Source organism: Anguilla rostrata, chromosome 9 (genome assembly GCF_018555375.3).
Source record: "Anguilla rostrata isolate EN2019 chromosome 9, ASM1855537v3, whole genome shotgun sequence".
Taxonomy (NCBI): Eukaryota; Metazoa; Chordata; class Actinopteri; order Anguilliformes; family Anguillidae; genus Anguilla; species Anguilla rostrata.
Genome location: NC_057941.1, coordinates 7,473,197 through 7,498,851, shown reverse-complemented (window position 1 = coordinate 7,498,851; position 25,655 = coordinate 7,473,197). Strand labels below are relative to the sequence as shown.

Here is a 25,655-nt window from a genome sequence, read left to right as displayed (position 1 = left end):
TCAGTACGCGGACCAGCAGTACTGTCTGAGTCACAGTGCGTGCCTAAAATACAGTGTGCTGACCAAATGGGTGGCTGCCCCGACTGGGAGAACAGCCTGAAAAGGATCTTGGGTAGAAGCACAATCCACTTCCTCCTCCAGACTCATAAATAATGCCTGTGCAACACTGTTAGTATATCACAGCGATGTCACGGCCAGAGCCATCCCTCCCACTGGGCAGATCAGGCACTGCGCCTAGGGCCCCGTCTTCCCGCCTGGTTTCCAAGCAGAAGGACCAGAGGGTGCCAATGTTTTATAGGGGCCCCCAATTATTTTGATGCCTAGGGCCCTCAAAAGTCTAGCGACGGCTCTGGTTGTGGCACTGTATTTGTTATTGTCATGATATGTGTTTTTAAATGTAAAATGAATTTGCTTAGAACAAAAACATGCACTCTAAAGAAGGAACCAAAAAGAAAGGGCTACGGAAACGGTTCTTATTTTTTTGCTGAGCCCAGGCAGGGCAGTGGAGGAAAAGCTCCCGTCGGTTGAAGGGAATACAAAAGCAGAACAGAAAGGAATGAAAGCTTGCAAATGAAACACAGCTGTAAGGCTAAATGTGTCGCCAGCTTTTACGGCACAGGCTCCAGGCACCTGCGCTATAACTCATCGTCTCCCTGGCGACTCCTGGCGCGAAGCCCCCGCAGTTCTGTGTCCCGGAGCCGTGGTGAGAATGCACAGGGAAGCGCAGCTCCCAGAGCTGTCAGCAGGACGCGCGCCGCTTACCTGGAGAAACCGCGCTCTGGGGGAGTCCACCTGGCCAGGCGGAACCACGAAGCGCGCGGAGGTACAGTAAAGCCTGCCTAGAGTCCAGCCCCACCTCACCACCAACAGGGAGCTACTGTACCCTGACCACACCAGGGCTGACTGACCTCACCACCAACAGGGAGCTACTGTACCCCGACTGTACCAGGGCTGACTGACCTCACCACCAACAGGGAGCTACTGTACCCCGACTGTACCAGGGCTGACTGACCTCACCACCAACAGAGAGCTGCTGTACCCCGACTGTACCAGGGCTGACTCACCTCACCACCAACAGGGAGCTACTGTACCCTGACCACACCAGGGCTGACTCACCTCACCACAAACAGGGAGCTGCTGTACCCCGACTGTACCAGGGCTGACTCACCTCACCACCAACAGAGAGCTACTGCACCCTGACCGCACCAGGGCTGACTGAGGCTGGGAGCCCTGCAGGCCAGCGTGTAATTACCGGCAGTGCTGCTTTCAGTCAGTCGGGCTGACTTCATCTTACTGCGCACCAGCGACACCTCTGGTGGATCGGGGTACTGCAGTCTGCCTGTGCCAGCTGTGATAAGAACACTCCTCTAATTCTATGCAAATCTGCCCCTGGATTTTCAGAGTGAGAGGAATCAGCAGGGCTGGCAGCGTACACTTCAGACGAGACGCCTTTGCATGTACTCTCCCGGTTCTGCGGGATTGAGATGGTTGAGCATTTCCTCGAAATAATAAAAAAAAAATTGGGGATAAAAAACGATTTAAAAAAAAAAACCAGCCAATGAGCGAGACAGCAGGGGTCCCGTCGCCCTCTCCTCCGTCTTTTTAAAAAAAAAAAGAGTTTATAGCCGGCGAATTAGAGCAGTGGGGCCAGGCCGCTGCGTGGGGTTTTTTCTTATAACATTATTACATCGTCATTTCCATTCCGGCAGGACTTACACAGTGCGGATGCTGAAGGGAGGCATAATGTCGAGCCAATTCCCCCCCGAGAATTAAACCACCGTTGCTTGCTGCTTCCCATTCCATTGTAGCCGAGTGGCTTTATAGGCCATAAAGCTTGATTGTTTTGCTATTACAAGTAATGACGCCATGGCAACTGGAGTTGGGGAGATTAGCTGGCGGTCAGGCTGCAGGCAACAGATGCTAAATTAATGTCCTCCATTATCTGCCCCAGAAGAGGGCCGTATAAAATCCGTCATGCCGCAGCGGTGATATACGCCTCGCTTTCAGGAAGAGCTCGCCGCCTTGTCTAACCGCGCGGCGGGCGGAGGAAGCTCACTCCCGCTAATGACGAGACCGACGCCCAGAGTCGCTGAAGAGCTCGCCTATCTCAAACTCCGCCCACTCGCAAGACCAAAGCCTACAGTCACTGAAGACCTCACCTATCACAAACTCCGCCCACTCGCTAGACTGAAGCCCAGAGTGGCAGAAGACCACACCTATCACAAACTCCGCCCACTCGCTAGACCGAAACCCAGAGTGGCAGAAGACCTCACCTATCACAAAGTCTGCCCACTTGCCAGAACGAAGCCCACAGTCACAGAAGACCTCGCCTATCTCAAACTCCGCCCACTTGCCAGACCGACGCCCACAGTCGCTGAAGAGCTCGCCTATCTCAAACTCCGCCCACTAGCCAGACCGACGCCCAGAGTCGCTGAAGAGCTCGCCCATCTCAAACTCCGCCCACTAGCCAGACCGACGCCCAGAGTCGCTGAAGAGCTCGCCTATCTCAAACTCCGCCCACTAGCCAGACCGACGCCCACAGTCATGGAAGACCTCTCCAATCACAAACTCCGCCCACTCGCTAGACCAAAGCCCAGAGTGGCAGGAGACCTGACCTATCACAAACTCCGCCCACTCGCCAGAACGAAGCCCAGAGTCACTGAAGACCTCAGCAATCACAAACCCCGCCCACTCGCCTCCGCCTCGCCGCTGCTTCTTCGGCGCAACATCGACGCATGAGTCATCATGCACACGCCACCGGATCAGAGAGCGCTTAAGTAAGTGCCGTTTGACTGGATCGTAGCCTACCCACCAGCCACAGCGGGTGAAGGGAGGGCTGATTCCCTACAAAACTTTCCATCAACTTAATTGTTATGCGTTCAGCGGAAATTAAAACCAACAGCGACGAGGCGTGAATAAAAAACAAAGCGAACAGACGAGCATTCTGATTGTTTCCCGTAGCCCACTGTCAGAACGACGCACTCCTAAAGGGAGCTGACTGGTCCAGAGTTACTGTCCTTAATAGCATTTATTGAGCAGCTGACCGTTTTACGATTGAGAGTTTAACCCAAGCGCGCAAATATCAATACGCCGCAGCTGCGTCGCGGTAAACCTCTCCATTTAATTTCTTTTCTCGGGGATGATGCTATTGATCTTCGCTTAAGGGTAATGTTTCATCGGAGAGGCAGGGAGAAGGCTGGACTCGTGGGCGCGTTAAACGAAGGTTTCTCTCTCGCGGGCGATGAGAAGGATAGCATCACCCCGTCGCTTCTTCCGGCTTCCAACGGGGCGTAATGGGCATGACCAAGCGACGGCGCACCGCGGCAACTTGTGTAGTCCCCCAGAGCTGCGCTATCCACCCGCGCGTCGAATGGAGCCGGAAGCTCTCAGCGCGGCGGCGCGCGAACGTCGGAGCCATCCCATAATCCGTGAAGCGACAGCAAAAGAACGAGAGATGCAGGTGAAACGCACGTGTGAGCGAACTCAACGTTCGTGGAGCAGGACGGCGTTTTTTTAAAAAGCCCGTCGAAATCGAGGCGATATCTCGGGGCCTGTCCCGCCGCCCCGTCCGCACCCCGTCCGCGCCGCGTCCCGCGTACGGAGACGCCTCTCTCCGGTCTGCCGGCGCCCCCGGGGGGTTTCGGAAACACGTGAGTCACGCCGAGAGGGAGCCCACGCCCGCTTTTTAACGGGGAAGGCTCGTCAGTTAGGTCTCCGATACTTCACGTGACCCGATGAAAAATGCGTCCTCCTCTTCCCTGAGCATTAATTATGAAACGCAGGGGGAATTCAATTGCGCTCAGTTCATCAGCCCTCGTTGAGGATAATCGCGTGTGACGGGCTCGTTCGGAGAGGGGCCGGGGCATATGGGACGTCTTGTTCGTTCCGCGATCGGATTTCACGCCGCCTCGCATTAACCTCCCCCGTGCAACTTGGGGGGGGGAACTCGAAAATAACACCACAGACGACGGGTGACTGGGACTAGACAGGCTCCCTTGGGAACTGCGGGGTTTTGCACAAGCCAGGAGCCCCCCAACTGCCACCGACGACAGGCGAACAAAAAAAAAAATTGTCTTCGCAATAAAGAAGCGTTGAGAATTCCTTAACGCGTATGATTCTTAATGCCGGGTTTAAATTGCCCAACTGACTGTGTGAGACATTCACAAAGCATGAAAGCCACTTACGCTGACATAAAGAGTCTACCACATTATTCCCCTGCAATTTAAATGCTACTGTGAGTTTCCCCACACTTTGACAACATAAACCTGAGATCCTTTGGATCGAGGGGGCTGGCTTGTGCCGCCCCCAGTGGATTTTTTTTCAACGGGGGGGCCCGGGGGGGGTCTAAGTACCAGGCAGGGGTGTCCAATCATATTGCAGGGCGAGCCGGTGCCACCCCATGCCACCCCTCTAGCCACACCCCATGCCTGAGGAAGGTTTAGCTATGGGCCATTTTCAAAACAGTGCAAGAGAAGGAGAAAGGCGAAAACCCCTATTTAATCACTGTAATTCCATCCCCTCTGACTTGCGGCCATGTGAAAGGAAATTGACAATGCCAGTGAAGAATGTAGAACAATGCCGGCAAAGATCACAGAACAACGAATACTGGCAAGATAAACTCCAGCTTCTAGAACACTCGGTGAATTGTGCCTCGCTACCATGTTAACAATACCAACTCTGACACTCTTTCGCTTGTTCTTCACAAACGTCTCTCTTAATTATGTACTTGCCTTTCAGATTTCAGATTGCCTCTTTCTCCCCATGCGTTTCCCCTGACTTCAGTGGAGTCAGTCGTGCAGTGGGTGTCGCCCGGGGACGTTAACGGTGAGACACCTCCTCCATGTCAGCAATGCTAATGTGCCCGATGCTGCAGACGTTTCCCCGAAGCTCACGGTGGCCAGATGGCCTTCTAATCACCCTCCAATAAAAGAAGCTCGAACAAACACACTGCGCCAGAAACCAGCCGGATTCTTTATCGACCTCCATCGTCGATCTGGGATTGATTTTTTTAGTCTTTTAAAGCAGTGCCCAGCAGCCTGCCCCCGTATGTACTCTTCAAGTTATTTAGACGGGGGGGAAAGCCGAGTGGATCACAAGACAGAGATGGGATTACAGAACAGGAAGTGCTGTGGTGGGGAATCAAGCCCTGCCCTGGCTGCACTGGGAGGATTTGGGTTCACAGCTGGCAACCCAGTGGATGCATCGGCTGCATCACACGGTCTCCCGTGGGACTGATTTCCGATTGGACGCCGGGAGGGACCAAAACTTGAGATTTCAGCCATCTTACAAAGAGTGAGATATCAACAAGGGACATTAGGCCAAATGTTTGTTTCAAGGCCTTTCACTTCATTTCAGGTCAAACTAAAACCAAATTACAAAAATAAAAAGAGATTTTAAAAAAAAAACGTTTTTTAAATTAATGAATTACTAGAGGTTGGTAGACCTTTGCACAAGTTAAGGAATCAATTTGCTGCTTCACAAGAGGTTGGGAGTCTTTTCTTGGTCTGGCCTTAATCACTTTATCATTGTTACCATGTAGTGGGCAATGAAACAGACGGGTGTCTCCAAAGAAGAGGTACATTTTTTCTACCCAGACAAGACACAACCAACATCATCTCACTACCAATACCCTCTACATAATTACAGTGTTTACATGTGAAGGTGAAATAAATGAGATTCAGTCTAATTTATTAAATACATTCAAAATGCTGCTGCATTTGTATTTACTGCAGTAATAGTTTGATTACGAATAAAAACACTTTTGCTGAGGATAATGCGAAATGCGATAATGTGAAAATGATTGAAAGCATAACTCAACCTTCATGCTATTATTTAATTTGCCACCACTTCTAATGTTTTAATTAAAAGGATTAAGGGAAAAGTTTTGCCTTCAGAGGAATTACTCGCTATGTGACTTGCGCAAAAAAAAACCTAATCTCTAATAAACATGGAAAATCCCTCAAAGGTTTTAACATGAAGAATGCATGATTAAGTCTAAGATTAATTCAAGAAAAACATTCATGTAGAAATATACGTTCATTTTGGAACACATCTATACTTCGGACAATCATTACCAGCATCCTCCTCCCCCTCCCCCCCAACCCCCCCCCCCCCATGTACTGCAGCTTTATAGTATGCTAAAAAAACATGTTTTCCTCTATGTTTGGACCCCCCATTCCATTAATCACTGAAGCCTTTAACATGCTAACAACATGCAGACTTCACAATCCAATCAAGGCATTTAACAGGAACACAGTCCAATCACCACATTTAACAGCTTTGCAGTGATAGCAGGTGGTGTTATATTGACCGAGTTCAGTTGTGCTTGCAGAAAAAAAGGATGTCCACCTACCTAAGAAAAACACACCTCCGATTCACACTGCATCTATAACAGTACACGCTGTGCACAAAAAATGTCTGGGTCATGCACCAGGAAAAATTCAACCGGTAAGTTACGATTAAATAACACCAAAATTCTGTTTCTCCAGCTGACCGATGAGAGTGCATTCCATTTGGGTAGTGTTCATGGAATGTTCTGGAAAGACTGAATTGTGGCTGGTGCTGCTGGAGATATAGCACTCGCCCAAGGAGACCTTAAATCAGTAATACCTATTCAATCAGGTTCCGCAAACTCACACTTTCTCTCTCTTTTCCTCCTCCCCATCAAAAGCATACAAGAAATAACATGCAGTCCCCCTTGAAATGCAAACACATGATTACATATACAAGTACATTTAAACTTTATCATTAGGTTAGAAATCCGCAGAAATGAACAGGTTGGCCAAAAAATGCATAGGTTATTCATTTTTGTATTTGGGACCTCAAGGTTGTGTGCGGCAGATAGGAGACATAGCCAAACGAAGATACTCGTGGATTGAATTTGTTAAACACGAGCGCATTGTGTGCTTTAAGTCAGTAAAGTCACAATAAAATGCAAAGTCAGCACGCCAACCTGCTTCTGTCAGTGTTTAAAGTTGAGAAACGGATTTAATCCAGTACCCAAACAATTTGTGTAAGCCTTGTCATTGCGCTGTAATGAAGGGAAGTGCTCACTGAACTCCATACAAGTGCATGTGTTCGCAGAGATAGGACTCAGCCCCCATACTGAACCACCATCTGCCTATCTATATCCACCGCTGCTCCGATTCCACAGAAATGTGAATATGTGACTGTGGCAAACACGCCTGCCACAGGCCACCGAAGTGGCTTTCTTTGGGGCCCTCCAGCACAGAGACACAGGGAGATGATGTTAAAACAGCCCACATTTATTCCACGAGGGTTTGGCAAGATGGTAACGCCAAATGAGCAGATGTAAAAACCCTGTCATGACAGAGAGCTCCTGATGTGGGTGGGGATGGCAGATTTAACCTGTGCGCAGTGATTACCTCACTACGCACAGGTGCAGCCACTCCTGTTCCTGGGTCCAATTAGCCTGGCCAATTATCTAATTCTTAACCAATTATCCAATTGGCCAGGTCTAATTAGCTTGACCCAGGGCAGGTGTGGCTGCTTAAACCAGCCATCCCCACACCACAGTGACTCAGAGTCAGGATTTATGTAGCTGACTGAGTGATTGAGTGTGAGTGTGTGTGTGTGTGTGTGTGTGTGTGTCTGCATACATGGACAAGAGCATTTTTGTGTATGTCTGTGTACATGAAAGCATGCTTTTGTATATGGGGCATACATGCGTGTGTGTTTGTGTGTATGGTGGATAAGCATATTTGTGTTGTTCGTATACATGGACAGGAGTATTTTTGTGTATGTGCATGTGAAATAATGTTTGTGTATATAGTGGATAAATGTGTGTGTGTGTGTGCATGTGTGTGTGTTAGTGTGTGTGTGTGCATGTCTGTATATGCGTGCCTATGTCTGTGTGTGTATGTGATCATGCCTGTGTGTGTTTGTGTGTGTGTGCATGTCTGTATATGCGTGCCTGTGCCTATGTCTGTGTCTGTGTGTGTGTGTGTGTGTGTGTGTGTGTGTGTGTGTGTTCATGCCTGTGTGTGTGTGTCTGTGTATGTGTTTGTGAACACCACTGAAAACCTTCCCACTGAGGATGAATGTGGGCAGACACACCACCTCCCTGGCACTCTCCACACAATAGGCACACAATGGAGACCAGCTTCCTACGAGCGTTAACAGATGACTTTGGGAATGTGATGAGTTCTCTCTTCTCCGGTGGAAATGCAGGCACCTGTGTGTGCTTGTCTGATGCAGAGCTTCTGCGCGGGGGTCAGTAGCAGTGATGTTCAGTCTTGCTGTGTGTGCAAGTGTGCAAGGCTGGGGTCCTGTGCACCTCTGCGTCTGCAATAAATGGCCAGCATCTGTTGTCCTTTTTTTTTTTGTTGCAAGGACAAGGATGAGGCACAGTGTTCAATTTAACTTTGGGGTATCTTTTTTTTTTTTGGTTGGTATCTGAGCCTTGGCATACTAACTGCAGGGCTGCAATTGAACCCCATTATGCTGGTGGGAGAGGAGCTCTATCCCCGTTATGATGGTGGGAGAGGAGCACGCTCTCCGTCCCAGACCGAGCCGCGATGCTGCTGATTCACCCTCATACACTCCTCAGCCCGGATAACAGACACTGTCGCAGCATGCGCCAGCCCCTCACAACACCCCAAACTTTAATTTATAATAATATAAATTACACTCATTTTGACTGTGCTGGTCTATTGTAGTTATTTCATTCTCTGTGTTACATCATTGCTTATCATTGTTTAGTGGGTAGCTGTAGTATTGTGTGTTTTAGATGTCATTAGTGCAGTTTTGGTTTTTGTAATTGTTAATTAGCTGGGCGTGTTGCCACAGCACAGTGATGTTTTAGTTACTATAGCTGTAGTGGTTATTAATCACCTGATTGAGCAGCTGAGGAGAAGAGTGCCTTCACAGCTGCATAGTTCAATTAGCTGGTACCAGTGCTATTTAAGTAGGCCCTTACAGCCACAACAGCAGCAGCAGCGGCAGCCTTGCATCTCAGGGTGTCAAGCCTCAATAGGACTAAAACAAGGAAGTCTATGTGAGGGAGTCAAGCCTCAATAGGACTAAAACAAGGAAGTCTATGTGAGGGAGTCAAGCCTCAATAGGACTAAAACAAGGAAGTCTATGTGAGGGAGTCAAGCCTCAATAGGACTAAAACAAGGAAGTCTATCTGAGGGAGTCAAGCCTCAGCAGGACACAAACAAGGATGTCATCTCAGGGTCAAGCCTCAATAGGACTAAAACAAGGAAATCTATCTCAGGGAGTCAAGCCTCAATAGGACTAAAACAAGGAAGTCTATCTGAGGGAGTCAAGCCTCAGCAGGACACAAACAAGGATGTCTATCTCAGAGTCAAGCCTCAATAGGACTAAAACAAGGAAGTCTATGTAAGGGAGTCACACCTCAATAGGACTAAAACAAGGAAGTCTATGTAAGGGAGTCAAGCCTCAATAGGACTAAAACAAGGAAGTCTATGTGAGGGAGTCAAGCCTCAATAGGACTAAAACAAGGAAGTCTATCTCAGGGAGTCAAGCCTCAATAGGACTAAAACAAGGAAGCCTATGTGAGGGAGTCAAGCCTCAATAGGACTAAAACAAGGAAGCCAATCTCAGCGAGTCAAGCCTCAGTTGGACTAAAACAAGGAAGTCTATCTCAGGGAGTCAGGTTGGCACATTTAGTTCTTTATCAATGTTAAACCTGCACTCACTGGTTTGAGAAAGTGAACCACACACACCACCAGGTTTGTCAGTGTGGCTCACCTAACTCTGGCGAATGCATTCATGTTCGCCTTCATTGTGAGTAAAGCCATTACATTACTCAGAACGCAGCAAGTGTCCAAGGCCATCGTGCGGGTGGATTGGAGTCCATTGAGCCCGTTGGGAGGAAAGTGTATGCGTTTCCCATCAGGGTCTCTGCTCAAGGCCATCCACCATGTAGCGTACAGCTGAAAGTGACTGGCGGGGGGACCAAAGAGAGAGGAAGACACACAGAGAGCTGGATTAATGTTCCTTCATCCTCCTGATCAGCAGGCTAGGCTGGTCACTCCTACAGTTCCAGTTATTTATAGGCTGAGCTTTATCATCACCATTACAGTCTTCATCATTAATCACATCTTTAATTAAACTATATGGAATCTACTTCAGTGTCTGTCTCAGGGTCTCTTTTGTTTGCTTTATTTCGCCGTTTTATTCAATTAAAAGTCAGAGGCACTGGCCATACAAAATCAGTTCTCCCCGCATATTTATTTGCCTGCTCCTTTTTAAGCCCACTGCTCTGGATCAAGGCCCATGGGCACTTATTAAACTATAATAAATTATATAACATGTTTACTTAGCGAACACTCTAATCCAGCTGACTTTCAAAGCTTTCAAATATAAATATAAACTTTCAAATATAAATATTTTTTTGGCATATTTATATGGCTGGAGTCCTCCTGGTGGGGTCATTCCTATGTTTCCAGGGTCCTATGTTCCCAGGGTCCTATGTTCCCCAGCTCTACATATGTGCTCTCCCAGGGGTCCTAGGACCCTGGGAACATAGATACGCTCCCTTCCTGGTGCAGTCGAGGTAAAGTAAGAATATTTGGTAATGGCCTCAATAGCAGGTTCTGATCTGAGATTAGAACCCCTGGACTTCAAGCCCAGCAATGCTCTAACCATTCTTCTTGAAAAGTTATAGTCTGGATTGGATTGGATTTGAAAGTTCCCGACAGGTTTTAAAATGTACTCGATATGAAATAACATAATGGAACATCATTTTTCAATACTAGACTTGAAAAATGAACACAAACGTTGTATACAAACGCTAATGTATGCTGTCAGCCAACACATAGACAAGTTCCCTTTTTGGCCACACGCTTAATTGTAATTCTATTGCCCCCCCCCCCCCCAAAAAAAAAAACAGTCCTTATCAACAATTTCCCTTACAAATATTACACATATTGCATTTTTGTGTCTGTAAGCAGAAACGCGTGCAGGGCCAGATCTGGCAGAGAAGCAATGATAGCTGGCAAGCGGACAGAAACAAGAAGGCGACGTTGCAGGGGGGAGAGCGTGACGCGGACTACGGGCGTCGAAAGGATCGCGGGCTCCCGATCGTCCAGCCGCGGGTGTCGGAGCTAACCCGGAAAGGTCAGAGCAGTTCGGGCTGTCGGCGATACGGAACAAAGAGCCCGCCAGCGTTCCGGCGCTATCACTGCTAATCCTGGCAGGTACATGGCGCCCGCGCCCGTGCGATCCAGAATGTCCCTGCGAGCTCATCCTGAACACGCTCACGAGCGGAGGGTGCGTAGCTAGCAGGGGGGGGGGCTCTCAGATAAGAATCTTAATGAAGGGGGCTATGAGAGAGCGCTGCAGGAGACAGGCGGCAGCGGTTAGCGCAGATAGGAGGAGTGTGATGTCAGACACACAAGTCTATGTAACGTGGCTGTCTTTGAATCTGGCTACAGGCATAGGAGCCATGCCTCCCCCTTGCCCTCTATACACCAGGAATAGCGCCCCCCATCACCCCCCCACCCTAACTCAAGCTACAGGACAGGCTCCTTGAGAATTCACATGACTGACAAATTAATAAAGCTGGTAGCTAACCCAAATCCCCCAAACCCCCCCCCAGCGCTCTCCAGAAGAGCTGTCTGTCGCGATGCGATACCGTGGTGACACTGACACGTGCGCCCGTCAGGACAGAGCAGGCACAGTGAGTGGCAGGTGCTGGATACCGCGCAGCGAGTGGGAGCTCGTCTCTGTCAAACCGCCCCCACCCCCCACCCCCACTTCCTCTCTCAACACCCCCCAGCCATGCACCGCCTCTCCATACACCACTATGCCCTCATTCATGTCCTCCACACATTTATATTCTGGACTTCTCGCTTACAGTACACACTTGTGATGAGGTTTTGTTATATACTCGCGATAAAGTGAATGAATAAGAACAAAAAGAAAACAATGCAAACAGAACCGCATTGGACTCTGCATGGCTGGCCTGCGGCACACTAATGCAGGTGTGCCCACGAGCAGCCTGAAGCTGGCAGGCACTTCCATGGTTATGAGGAAGAGAAATAGGTGGGCAGAATGGTGAACTCCAGCCAATCCCGTCGCTCTCACGTTCCCCTCAGGTGCCTCGGCTAATATCGTCCCCTGCTCTGCGGCTCCTGCGGACGGCGTCTCCGAACGTCACGCCGAGCCGGGCCGAGGCTCCGCCCCGCGAAGGCCCGGCAGGCGAGGGATCACAGCGCCGTGGCACAATGATCAGCAGCCCCCCCCCCCCGACACCGCGGGGACGCCAGCGCTCACGGGCGGAGGAAGAGAGCAGCGTCCGAAATGAGGTGCAGCATCCAAAATGAAATCAGCAGGGCACGGTTTCGTTATCAGGACAGGCTCGCTGAGGTCAGATCAGAGAGCCTAATAGAAAGATGATCCAGAGACAAGGCTGAGCTATAGCAGGTTATGCTAACCAAAAAAAAACCTAATTAAAGAGCAAATACGTGGAGCTCGCTCCTCATCCTGACTGACCTGTCACATGGGACACGACAGGTGCTTCCGAATGTCAGAGGGTCGGCTCACGACGGTCAGGATTTGGGTAACGCACACATACATACATGTTTACATTACACATACGCGTGTGCATAAACAAAAGTATGAAAACAAGTAAACCTCCATATAAACAACCCCCTTATAAGACACATTAATCCATGCAAGCTTGATAAATTGTGCCAACCTTTTCTGGGTCATTGAAATAATTACGTATGGTGATAATTATTATTTTTATTTAACCTTTTCTTCTCTGCCTCATTTTTCTACCAATTCAGATGCCCTTTAGTGTTATGCTGACTAATACTATAAATAGTCTGTCAGTTGGAAAAGTCAAACCATTTTGTTCAAGACCAATTTCCCTAATAGAGGACATCATTAGACCTAAGAATGACATTTTGTGGAATCTGCAGCCATTTAATTACAATATTTGGCGGGAATTCTCATTACCCACATGCAATTTACACGTAATATTTCTGTCCTGTTCTCAGTAGGGAAAAATAAGCAGTCATTACTCAATCGGCCTCCCAGCTCACTTAAACAACGTCCTCTGTGTTGGGCTTGAGAAATCCATACGGGGTCATAAAGATACACAGCAGTTTTAAAAATGTACAGACAAACAATTGCATAAAAGTTCAAGCACACACACACACACACACACACAGGCACGCACACACACACACACACACACACACACAGGCACGCACACACATACACACACACAAACACGCACACAGGCACGCACACATATGCACACACACACATACACATACACACATGCATACACACACAGGCAAGCACACATATGCACACGTGCACACACACATACACATGCAGGCACACACACACGTACACACACACACACACAAACACACACACTCATATGCACACACACATACACAGACACACACACGCAGGCACACACACATATGCAGACGCATACATGCACACACACATGCACACACGCACACACACACGCATGCACACACACTCATGCATGCACATGCACACGTGCCCGCATGCACACACACACACACGTACACACACACACACACACGAGCGCACACACACAGTAACCATCCTGCACCACGCTTCCAGTGCAGTATTCATCACCCTGTCATCGCAGCAAGAGGAAGTGATTTAGAGAAAATTAATTGCTCAGAGCTGAGATCCATCTTTAAACAGATCTGTCTCTTTTTTAAAATGCTTGTCCGATCAGATTTTTCACACACCATTATAAAGGACAAGGTGCTCTTGCAGAGCAAAGAGACAAATGCAAATTGAAATATCCCCCTCTAATCTAGTTCTGCTGAAGAAGCTAACAGCTTCTGCCTCGTGGGATGTTCTCAGATGAGGAGCCAATGTTATGATTATTCTCCTGCCCCTCATGAGCGTAAAATCGGACCTGTCCATCTCCACAAATTATGAAATAAGGTGAAACGGCACGGAAAAGACACGAGCCGATGCAACAAAGCAACAAGAATCTCACCGACCCAACGCACCCGAAACACTTCACAGCTGCCAGCTGGGCCTGTCATGCAAGTGAAGATATTTGTATGTTGTAATCTTGTAAGCATTACAGAGGCCACATAGGCTCCTGTTCTCTCAGTGGGTAGAACAGGAGCTCTGCTCTCAGTGGGTAGAACAGGAGCTCTGCTCTCAGTGGGTAGAACAGGAGCTCTGCTCTCAGTGGGTAGAACAGGAGCTCTGCTCTCTCAGTGGGTAGAACAGGAGCTCTGCTCTCTCAGTGGGTAGAACAGGAGCTCTGCTCTCAGTGGGTAGAACAGAAGCTCTGCTCTCTCAGTGGGTAGAACAGGAGCTCTGCTCTCCCAGTGGGTAGAACAGGAGCTCTGCTCTCCCAGTGGGTAGAACAGGAGCTCTGCTCTCCCAGTGGGTAGAACAGGAGCTCTGCTCTCAGTGGGTAGAACAGGAGCTCTGCTCTCCCAGTGGGTAGAACAGGAGCTCTGCTCTCAGTGGGTAGAACAGGAGCTCAGTGGGTAGAACAGGAGCTCTGCTCTCAGTGGTGTCAGGAAACAGGAGCTCTGCTTCCAGTGGGTAGAACAGGAGCTCTCTCAGTGGGTAGAACAGGAGCTCTGCTCTCAGTGGGTAGAACAGGAGCTCTGCTCTCAGTGGGTAGAACAGGAGCTCTTCTCAGTGGGTAGAACAGGAGCTCTGCTCCAGTGGGTAGAACAGGAGCTCTGCTCTCAGTGGGTAGAACAGGAGCTCTGCTTCAGTGGGTAGAACAGGAGCTCTGCTCTCAGTGGGTAGAACAGGAGCTCTGCTCTCAGTGGGTAGAACAGGAGCTCTGCTCTCAGTGGGTAGAACAGGAGCTCTGCTCCCAGTGGGTAGAACAGGAGCTCTGCTCTCAGTGGGTAGAACAGGAGCTCTGCTCTCAGTGGGTAGAGGCACATTCCGGAGACGAATGTGTGGGGGTGAGCCTCACGTCTTTCACGGCTAACGTGAAACAGCGGCGAAGCAGGGAGGCTGGGAGGTTTAATGAAGCGGAAAAAGAGACTTCGCAACGTCCAGACCCGTGCTGTTAAACAAAATTTATGGCCACCTGCGCTTCCCACGAATCAGGGGGCTAATCTGTATTTGCACATTATTATATCAACAACTGAATTTTAATATTTTAATATGCTCACTGCAACCTAAATGGTAAATGGTAAATGGACTGCATTTATATAGCGCTTTTATCCAAAGCTCTTTACCATTGATGCCTCTCATACGCCAGAGCAGTTAGGGATTAGGTGTCTTGCTCAAGGACACTTTGACACGCCCAGGGCGGGGTTTGAACCGGCAACCCTCCGACTGCCAGACAATCGGTCTTACCTCCTGAGCTATGTCGCCCCTGTAGTACAACAAAGACTCTGAAAGCAACGAGGTAGCATTGAGGCTCTGCTAATGCTCACACTGTCAAAGCTTTGTACGTTTACGGTGAGAAGTAATAAAGGTGATGCCAAAAACGGTGCAATGAAATCAGACAGAGAAACAACATTATTACATCATTCAAGCATTCTCTGTTTTAGCGTGCTTTAACAAATGTGACGGAAGCAAAAAAAAAAAAAAAAAAAACGGTCTGGAAAATGCTCATGCTCATGCTTTTCTGAGTGAGTGAAGACTGAATTTTTTCTGCTCCTGTGGATGAACGGTATGAAGGATTGCAATCTGCACGAGCCGGAGGGAATCAGCGTGAAGCCCGCTCTGTTTCTCCACGCAAAGTGCTGACATTTGCACAGGGGCGAATGCCACACGTCGTCCTGAGCTATCGAAACGCCGCGCCCGCGTCACGCTTCGCCGCCGCCGCGATCCATCACGCCCCCCGTCTGCCTCGCCACCGTAATGGGCCTGAACTTTAATTTCATGTTTGATAACAAGGAGTCAATTTGTTTCCAAGGCCCTTCTCCTCATTGAGATTTAATGCAGCGGTAATAAAGATGACCTTATTATCGCCTAATTATCAAGCGAGAGTTCGCCCGTACCTGCGCTTCCCCTTAATTGATAACTCTGGGTGATTATTTCCCGCGTCTGTATTTGTGATTTAATAATAACCCTCCAATTGTTGGTAAAGAGCCTTGAATGCTTCGGGGGAGACTGAAACACCGAGGGCAGCATCCTGTAATTTTAAAAAGGGCTAACCCATTAGCGATCGTTACACACCGGGAACGCCATGCGAAGTCAGCAGCGACCTAACTCAAATAAAAGCGCTGGGACTCGGCTACTGGGGTGGCACTGTTCACTGTTCTGGTGCACGGATGGGTCCTGTGGTCTGTGATCGAATCCCGACAGAGACAATGCATAAAAATAGCTGGAACTAAAAGAAAATCAGTTGACTCTGTACCGCCCCCACCCCCCCCCCCCACTTCCCCCAGGAGGACTGGAGGCATCCCTCCTCCTTTGTGTGTGTTTCAGAAAATTCTTTGTACTTTTACAGCTTTAGTTTGACATGGTTAGACATTCCTGTATTAATATGCACACAGTTCTGTTCGCACGGAATACATGAATACTCAAATGAGGAGGCTAAACTGCGCAGAGCAGCAGGCAGCAGACTGCGCAGGAGGTCCTGGCCGGGGTGAGCCCCGATGGACCATCAGCAAGAATAAGTAGTGAGGATGAGGAGGAAGAGAGAGAGAGGAGAAACAGAGAGAGCGAGAGGGAAAAAAATGTTCTGCAAATTTACAAAGATGCTTTAAATTCACACTGTCAACGTCAATACATTTAAATAAGAATACACTGGGAAGGAGGAAGAGAGAGAGAGAGAGAGAGAGAGTAAAAAAACAACTAGAATCTGTTAGGCAGGGGTGGGGGGAGGTGTGTCACTGCCCTATTATAACCCCAGACTCCTGTCAAAACAAGACAGAAAATTGCCCCGGTACACTGTCACGCCTCTCTGTACTAACCTCCACATGGTTAGAAATGCGTATCTGATCCTGCTATGACTCCCAGGCTCGCTCACTCCCACTATGGGTCCCAGGCCCCAGAGGGACACAGGGCTGAGTCTGGCCATGCTGAGATGCACATCTGGACAGGTCACACAAGCAGGCTGCGGCTTCATATGAAACGATACGGCCTTGCTCGTGTGTAAAGCCCCATTCAAACAGGAACCACGGAGGGAAAAGAACTAGGTATACTCCATTAGTAGTCAAGGGCACGCAAAGATATGGAGTGGGTTCTTACCCTCTATTAGTTCCTTACAGCCCAGTTTTCACTAGTGCTATTAGTTCCTTTCAGTCCAGTTTTCACTAGTGCTATTAGTTCCTTTCAGTCCAGTTTTCACTAGTGCTATTAGTTCCTTTCAGTCCAGTTTTCACTAGTGCTATTAGTTCCTTACAGCCCAGTTTTCACTAGTGCTATTAGTTTCTTTCAGTCCAGTTTTCACTAGTGCTATTAGTTCCTTTCAGTCCAGTTTTCACTAGTGCTATTAGTTCCTTACAGCCCAGTTTTCACTAGTGCTATTAGTTCCTTTCAGCCCAGTTTTCACTAGTGCTATTAGTTCCTTACAGCCCAGTTTTCACTAGTGCTATTAGTTCCTTACAGCCCAGTTTTCACTAGTGCTATTAGTTCCTTACAGCCCAGTTTTCACTAGTGCTATTAGTTCCTTACAGCCCAGTTTTCACTAGTGCTATTAGTTCCTTACAGCCCAGTTTTCACTAGTGCTATTACTTCCTTACAGCCCAGTTTTCACTAGTGCTATTAGTTCCTTACAGCCCAGTTTTCACTAGTGCTATTAGTTCCTTACAGCCCAGTTTTCACTAGTGCTATTAGTTCCTTACAGCCCAGTTTTCACTAGTGCTATTAGTTCCTTACAGCCCAGTTTTCATGAGAAAGTAGTCTACATCATAACTGGTACGATGCGTTGCTGGGATGAATTTCCGACCAAGTGTGTTCGCAATCGCACTCCTTGGTTCTTTATTCTCCGTCTTTTGCGGTAGATCCTGTTTTGTTTGCTCTTAACTAAGTCCCAAGAGGTGAGTGGCAAGGTGATCTGTTCTCTTACTTTGTTCTGAGTGATTGAGAGCTGAATCTTTAATGGATGCCCCTCCTGAGGGAGGCGTGGGGGGCTGCCAATTTTGAGCTCACATCATTCATCAGCCTCCAGTGGGTTCTGAAACCCACTCACAGTATGGAAAGGAGAGGCCCTTCATTGCAATTGAGCTGACGTCACAAAGACTACAGAATAACAGTTCTCTCTTAGTCATGCCACATATCAGCTTTCCTATTTAGGCTTTCTAAGAAAGAGAAGGGCTGTAATACAACCCATACGCAATTCAGGACGTGCTTGTTGTCTTTTCAGATCTATCTGTAAACTCAAAAGATGCTCTCCAAAGAGCCAAGCAAATTAACTGTCCACAGTTTATTAGGTAAAATGAAAAAAAGTTTTTTTTTCAGTTCAGCAATGGAACAGTTAAAGTCTAGGATTCATTCTACAAGAATACAACCAACACCTCTTGTAAAACACATTGACCTGCAATTGTCACTGCAGAAAGTACAGATGTAGCAAAGGCATTTCAGTTCAACATAAGAACTGAACCCAAATGAGAATTATTTCACGCACACAAAGACATACACACACTCACACACACACACGCACACACTTTTTAAGTGATTAAACTGGCTGTGAGTTCTTCTCTAACCACCAAGCTCCCAAGTCACAGACAGCAAAAAAAGGAGAAAAAAGCAGACAATAGCAGCACATCTATTTCTGAACATGTTGGAACAGCTTTGTTTCCAATGCCCTAATTAGCAGCTGCAGGGCTAATTTATCAGTCACTGCAGTCAGAGAATGAGCACTTCTGGGAATCTTTGCAGGAACCGTTTCAGATCCTTGATCTTCCCCGTGATGACTTTCTGTCAGGTTGGTTTGCGGTTCCTCCAAAATTGCTATGTTGGACAGAAATGCGACTGCATACTCTGGCAACTGCCTGGATATTCTGTACATTTAACTGTACAAATTTCATTGCCTATGTTTGCTTTGCAGAATTACACTATTCTGGTAGACAAAGATATGAGGAATTCTTTGCAGCGTCTCCCACATGATCTGGATTTTTGGTCTGAAAATGGCCTTTTTGTACATTGCTCTGTATTATTGTCCTGTGCAATACGGATTGTCTTATGGAGTCTGAGCTGCAGCTCTACACAATTGGACAAATTGGAATTTGTGTCATAATATTACAATAATTTGTTATTGAGATATTGCCGAACTGAGCCAGATAATTGACGTGTGCTTAACAGAAGGATGAGAGACTTTCACATTAACCCACAAAGCTCCTCCAGGCGATGTAGTGTGCCGCGCAGATTACCTCCCAGGCAGAGAGAGAGAGAGAGAGAGCAAGAGAGAGTGAGAGATACAGAAATTGCTTTCTTATTCAACAGGCACATTAGTGCCATGTAAGATTGCATTACCCGGCTACAAGCCTGTCATAGTTCATTAGCTTACAGAAACAAAAGAATTTGGCTCTGCGGTGCTTGAGCTGGAAAAACAGAAAGCTGAAATAGAAATGTGGGGGGGTGGGGGGAATAACAGGCCTCATAGCAGTCCGCTGCTGCAGCTCCCTCTGACAGCTCGGTAAATGTCGATTAGCATGTAATTCTCCCAGCCACTTCCCGCCAACGGCATCGACAGCGGCCGTCATTTCGGGGACCGATGAGAGCGAACGATATTTACGACGGTTAAACACTGTGTGAGGAAGCGCCCTGGGTGGTGAGGAGCTGAGAGAGAGGCCGTGCTGGGTCTGTGTGACGGCTGAACGCTCTCCAATCAGGGCCCTGTTTTTTTTTTTTTGTTTTTTTTGTCCGGACGAGACAACGCTGGGAAGTGCTGGGAACTTCCTGGTCCGCGTCAGTCTGCGTACAGGCCTTTGCGCGGCGGTTGACGATGCAAAGGCTGCGCGCTCGGGTGCGGACTCACCTTGGTAACGCAGCAGGAAGGAGCCGGGCTGCGGGCGGTCGCTCCGGAAGCGGACGGAGATCTGATTGCTGGAGCTCCGCACGACCAGCCCCTTCATCAGGACCGACTCGTTGGCCAGGACGGAGTGCTCGCGTCCGCCCACGTCCTCCAGGGTCACCACCTCCCCCTCCGACAGGCTCACGTTCAGGACCTGGACACACGGGAGAGGACACCTCGGTCAGGGGCGGGGTTAGTCCAGCGTCGATCAGGGGGCGCAGTGAGCCACAGACACCGATCGCCCGCAGTCACAAACCTTCAGGGTACTATTTTGTCCTCAGAGCACAGCCCAGGGAAGAACAGATGTCTTCAACTTAATGCCAGGTGCTGATGCGCGTACATGTCGAGCCCCCTTCCCCAAAGTAAACCGCAATTACCACCCCCCCCGCCCAGTTCCGCCACTTGGCCCCGGCTCAAAAGCGAGACACAAGACAAGGAGCGCACTTTTGAAACGCTCCTGCTGCAATTTGCGCCGTCACGGTCGACTTCGCCCGCGATATTAATTTAGTTGACATTCCCCATCATTCCGAACTCATTCTAAATCAGAGTCGGTTTTTCTCAGTGTTGGCCGTGATAAATGAACCACTTGAGATATGCTTCATTCTGTCCTATTTCCATTAACAAACCAGCAGCGGTTTTGTGTGTCTGTGTGTGATTATACGGGATTGGAGAGGAGGATTCAGAACCTATGTGGACCACCAATTTGCTGAGTAGAATGAAGAGCCTGTGGTAACTGCCCGGTCGTCTTTATTCTCTCGCTGAAGACGCGCTTTAAAGCGGCAAATTAATTATCTTTTGTTCCCCGGCAGGCTCCCGGAAGGTGAGGTTTCTGAAGCAGCTGCAGCTGAAAGTGTGGGCACTCCACAAAAGGCCAATGCTTTTTATCATTTGAACACGAAGAACATCTGAAAATACACGGGGAAAATATACGAGCAGTCTCCCCGCGTTGTGAGAGGAACATCTGGTGCAATTTCATCGCTGAAATTTCAGAGGGGATGAGTCCTACGAGGGCATGAACATGCTTCAATTTAAAACTGTCTGTAGGGCCATCACTGATTGGTTTAAAATTCCTTTCATGTTCTGAGCGAGAGAGCCTCTGTTTATTGGTCCAGGCTCGGCTAATTCACTGGAGCAGAGGAAACCAAGGAGAAACTATGCCAACAGGAGACAACAGTGAATGGCACTAACTGACTCAATGGAAACAAAAATGAACACCTGAAGCCAGGGACATAGCTAGGAATTCAGGGCCCCCTGAAAGAATATAGCTCTGGGTCCCATCTTATTAGATTTTCCTCTTCAACAGTGGGCCCCCCCAAGCTGTGACCCCTTAAATCATCACCACCTTTCACCCCACTAGCGACAATTCTGCCTGAAGCCCATATATGGAATAGCGAGTCATCTTTGCTGCAATCACATGATTTACATGAACCACTGATCTTTTTTCCTTTTGTCACTTTGCATGCATTTACCAGTTGTTTTTTTTTTTTTTAAAGGCACCTATTGTATTTAATGATTCCTTTAAGTGTCTATATTAGTTGATATTTTCTCATGTATCCCTTCACTGTATATTTTTTATTTGAGTAGTATATTTTTAAAAATACTTCCCTAGAATCATCACCACTCCCAGCGACAGCCCTGCCTGTAGGCAAATGAATAAACAGCGCTAGTAACAGACCTATTAAAAGATTTCATCTCTTCTAGTATTTACAAGAACTAAAGTTTACTTTTTGTAGAATATTAAATTGTTGTAGGTGTCACGTTAACGTGAAGGCATTTCTTGTTTACCCCTAAAATACCTGCCATTTGCTTGTAAATTCAGTATCTATCTAACTTGTGAACTAGCTGTGTTGTTTGCCCCTGACTATAGCTTATACGGTCACTATACTTCAGGTGTTTTTGAGGTTCCCCTTGGCAGAGTCTGTGGCGATCATGAAAGTTAAAATGCAGATGCACACTTTCTTAATATGCAGAACATGTAGCTTCCAAACCAAAACACAATCAGCTAGACCATCATTTACCTGCCAAAAAGGCTGCCCGCAGTAAAAAGGCTGGAAGCAGGCCCAGTGAACTTTGCATAAACACCTCTGACCCAGATAATATATGAATGGTCATCTGCATTTTCCTCAGTAATTATGTGCAGTTTTTAATGATTGACAGTCATGACCCCAGTGATTTACTCATTTATCTGTCAGGACCTCCCCTGATGATGAACCTGTAAAAATTAATTTGCTCATTTCAAAAACTCCAAGGAGGAACAAGCACAGTAAATCTAAAACATTTCGATGCTTGTTGGATAGTTGGCTATGTTAGATGATACATTTGCACATAAATGCCATTAAAGCCTTAATGTGTTAAATCCTGGCATAGCTGTGTACTTACGATGAGTCCAGCCAAGTAAATATTTTATCACAACACTAAAATGTTCTCACTTAATACTGTGTTGTCATAATGTCATGTAAATGGCATAATGATGTTCCTTTTGTCCTTTAGGTGAACACAACAAAAACACCCCAAGCTTCTGGAAGAATTCCAAAATAGTCGAGAAGATTAAACAAAAGGAAGGTTCTAGAGAGAAAACAATCAACTGAAAGAATAAAAGATTGTGAAATGTAAAAAAAATTAATCCAGATATAAAATATATCCTCTGTAAGTACTGCTGTAATATTAGTCCAGTTGCAGTATTTTTCTATTTTAACAATCTTAGACATCTTGAAAACTGAAGGGAAAATATGTCCTGAAATGGTAGATACCAATATGTAGAATTGTACAAGTCACCTTAGATCAAATCACGATAACTCAATCACTGATCTTTTTTCCCTCTGTCACTGAAGGTATTTATCACACATTTTCAGTCTTTTTTGAAAAGGCACCAATTGTATTTTATGATTTTTTAAAGTGTCTATATTTGCTGATATTTTCTCATATATCCCTTCACTGTTTCGTCTTTGGATTCGAGCAATACATAAAAAAATAAAAAAAACATTCTTTCTGGTATGGAAAAAGGTGATGTCGTGCTGTGCAGTTTCGTAGGAAGGAGGGCCAAGGCCAAGGCTGAACGAGGGAGCCAATCAGCTGAGACCCATGGCCGTTTCCGTGGCCAGTGGCCATGGTCTCTGAACACATGATGAAATGGACACGTTCATTCATTACACACCTGTCCAGTCCTGATAACCCAGCGGATGAAGAAGCAGAGAGAGACCGCAGCACTCTGCCCCTGCATTCTTACACACACAGCGTCTATCAGTGCGCGTTCGCAATAAATATACACCTGCTACTCTCTTTGGTTTTAGAACCTCTCTATCATCTTGTAATATCTAGGAAAATGGTTCGCTTAATTCTGAGAGCACTCTTGGATTATTGCAACAGCAACCGTAAAACACATCTGTCTCCAAATTGGGTGCAGCTGAGCTGGAGAGAGAGCACTGAAATATCGAGAGCGCATGATGGTGGTGGTGGGGGGGCGGGGAGGGGGGGGTTAGGGGGAAAGTGCGCCTCCTCAAAGATAATTATTGCTAGATTAAATGAATACCGATAATTCATCTACTGCGAAGGCGCCGCGAGATTGCGGCGTGCCTCATTAAAATGGATGATCCCTGTCCCGGGCCCGCGAGGTGGGAACGAGGCCCTCCACTGGACCGATCCCTCAAGGGTAATGAAAGTGTCACCGAGGCAGACCGAAATGTCTGGGAGCATGACGCGGGTGAGCGCCGGGGCGACCGGCGGTATGAAAATGGATCTGGCGCACGGGGCTGTCTGTCACGGGCTTCGCGGGGACACGGGGATTGAGGCTTGCTGGGTTTCCCGAGGGCAGGAATCAAGAGTTCTCCCGCAGATACCCTGGCTGTGGCCACAAGCTCTTACCCAGAATGCACCGCCGCCGCCGCCTGAGCTTTCCATGCTACTATATAATTTGAACAGGCCCCCCACACAACAACCACAACAACAAAAACAACCACAACCACAACAACAACCACAACCACAACAACAACAACAACCACAACCACAACCACAACCACAACCACAACCACAACCACAACAATTTATTTTCTTTTATTATTATTATTATGACGAGCCATTAGAAGGATGCAGCAATCAGTGGCCCAACAAGCAGAGGGCCCTTCTGCATGAATCAGAGAAGGGTCCAAGCAGCCGGTGAGAGCGCAAGGGCACCACGCGCTTCCGCATGCCACCCAGCGCGTCCGCCGGAGAGTAATCCAATAACGAGGAGACGCCTCATAATGCGGGCGCATTACCGCGTAATTACACAACGCCCCGCGGGATTACAGTGTCTCCTGCACGTCGCCCGACACAATTCAATTTCCTGCAATCGCCGCGCCCGACGTGAGCCTACACCTGTGGAAAAAAAAGTCACCGAGTCCCAGCTAAGAGCCGGGACCAGCGGCTGCCCCGCGTCCGCCTGTAATTATGCAGCGCAGTCTGTCCTGGGCTGACGCGCGGGATTTCATTCGTTAGTTTTGACAGGGCAGGAAGGAGTCGCGGCAGACAGCCGTGTCCCTCACTCGCCGACTCCTGACCAAACTAATTACAGCGGCGGTGTACAGCAACCAGGAGAAGGTGCAAAGCCAAGCAAAAATCATTTCGGCTGTTGACTGGTGCCAGCTATTCGCTGTAATGAAAACAGCGGTGGCGGCTACTCCTCCTAATTAAAACGATCCTTATTAAAAAAAGAGTAGATGCGGAAGAGATTGAAATGAAAGCCGCGATCGGGCGATGATGAAGGAAGAGTGAGATCCATCACGCGCTGCCCCTTCCCCACAGACCCAAGAGGAATATTCACATGCTATTTTTCAACTGATGAGCTGTCGGTAATGTGAGGAGCAATGCTTCCGTCTGCTTGAGAGCACAGTTGCATTATTCAAGTACGGTACAGCATGCAAAAGAAATGCCGCAACACTGTTTCTGTTTTCAGCTTTTTTTTTTTTTTCCCCTCAAAGTGTGTTTTTTTTTTTAATGTGATTGATTTATGGACTCTGGCCATGTCTGCATGCTTCTGGAACATTCCGTTAGTGCTTTGTTTGTTAACATACATTACGTTGAAGGCAGTTTATCTGTGACAGGAATTCTGAATTCCATTCACAGATTCCTTCAACTCTTCTTCTCCTTTATTTCAAGGGCAGAGGGGAGGACACAGCCAGCTGGGACCTTGCCTCTCTGTCTCGATGTCCATCTGTTCTTTGATGTTTTGCCATCATCCTCCTTGTTATCTGTCATCATAGGCATTTTTACAATATGTAAGCATCGTTGGCATTTTTGGACTATTCTAGTCTGTGTTTCACTCTCTGGCCAGAAGACATGGAGCATAATACTGTTGTATCAGTGAGGCTTGAGTTACAGCATGCCTGAACTCAAAGAACGTGCGTCTTTCTTCACAAGACGGTGACTGTCCTTGACGATTCCTTGAAATCTGGAGTCTGCAGAAATTAATCTTTAGAAGTCTTTCACGACAGTAGCTACCAAATATGGAAAACAATGAGACGTCAGAGAATGAAAGAACAAAGAGCAGTATTACAAGCAGATTTCATGTTCTCTGGGAAAAAAGCAACACTCATCTCTGGTGATCATTAAAACAATGGTTATGAAAATGAAGCACACTTAAAAAAGTAATAACTTTCAAATTACAGCACTTTTTCCCCACTCAGTCCACATTGTGTAACAATGCTGGTACAAAAAATCACAGGGAACCTCCATA

At 47.6% G+C, this 25,655-nt stretch overlaps 1 protein-coding gene across 1 annotated transcript in view; it reads right to left on the bottom strand.

The window, feature by feature from the left end:
- Positions 1-25,655, bottom strand: part of LOC135262792 (seizure protein 6 homolog) — a 205,907-nt gene that overhangs the window by 38,897 nt on the left and 141,355 nt on the right. The window contains 1 exon segment of the mRNA XM_064350048.1: positions 19,910-20,099. Within this exon segment, the coding sequence (XP_064206118.1) occupies positions 19,910-20,099 (190 nt within the window).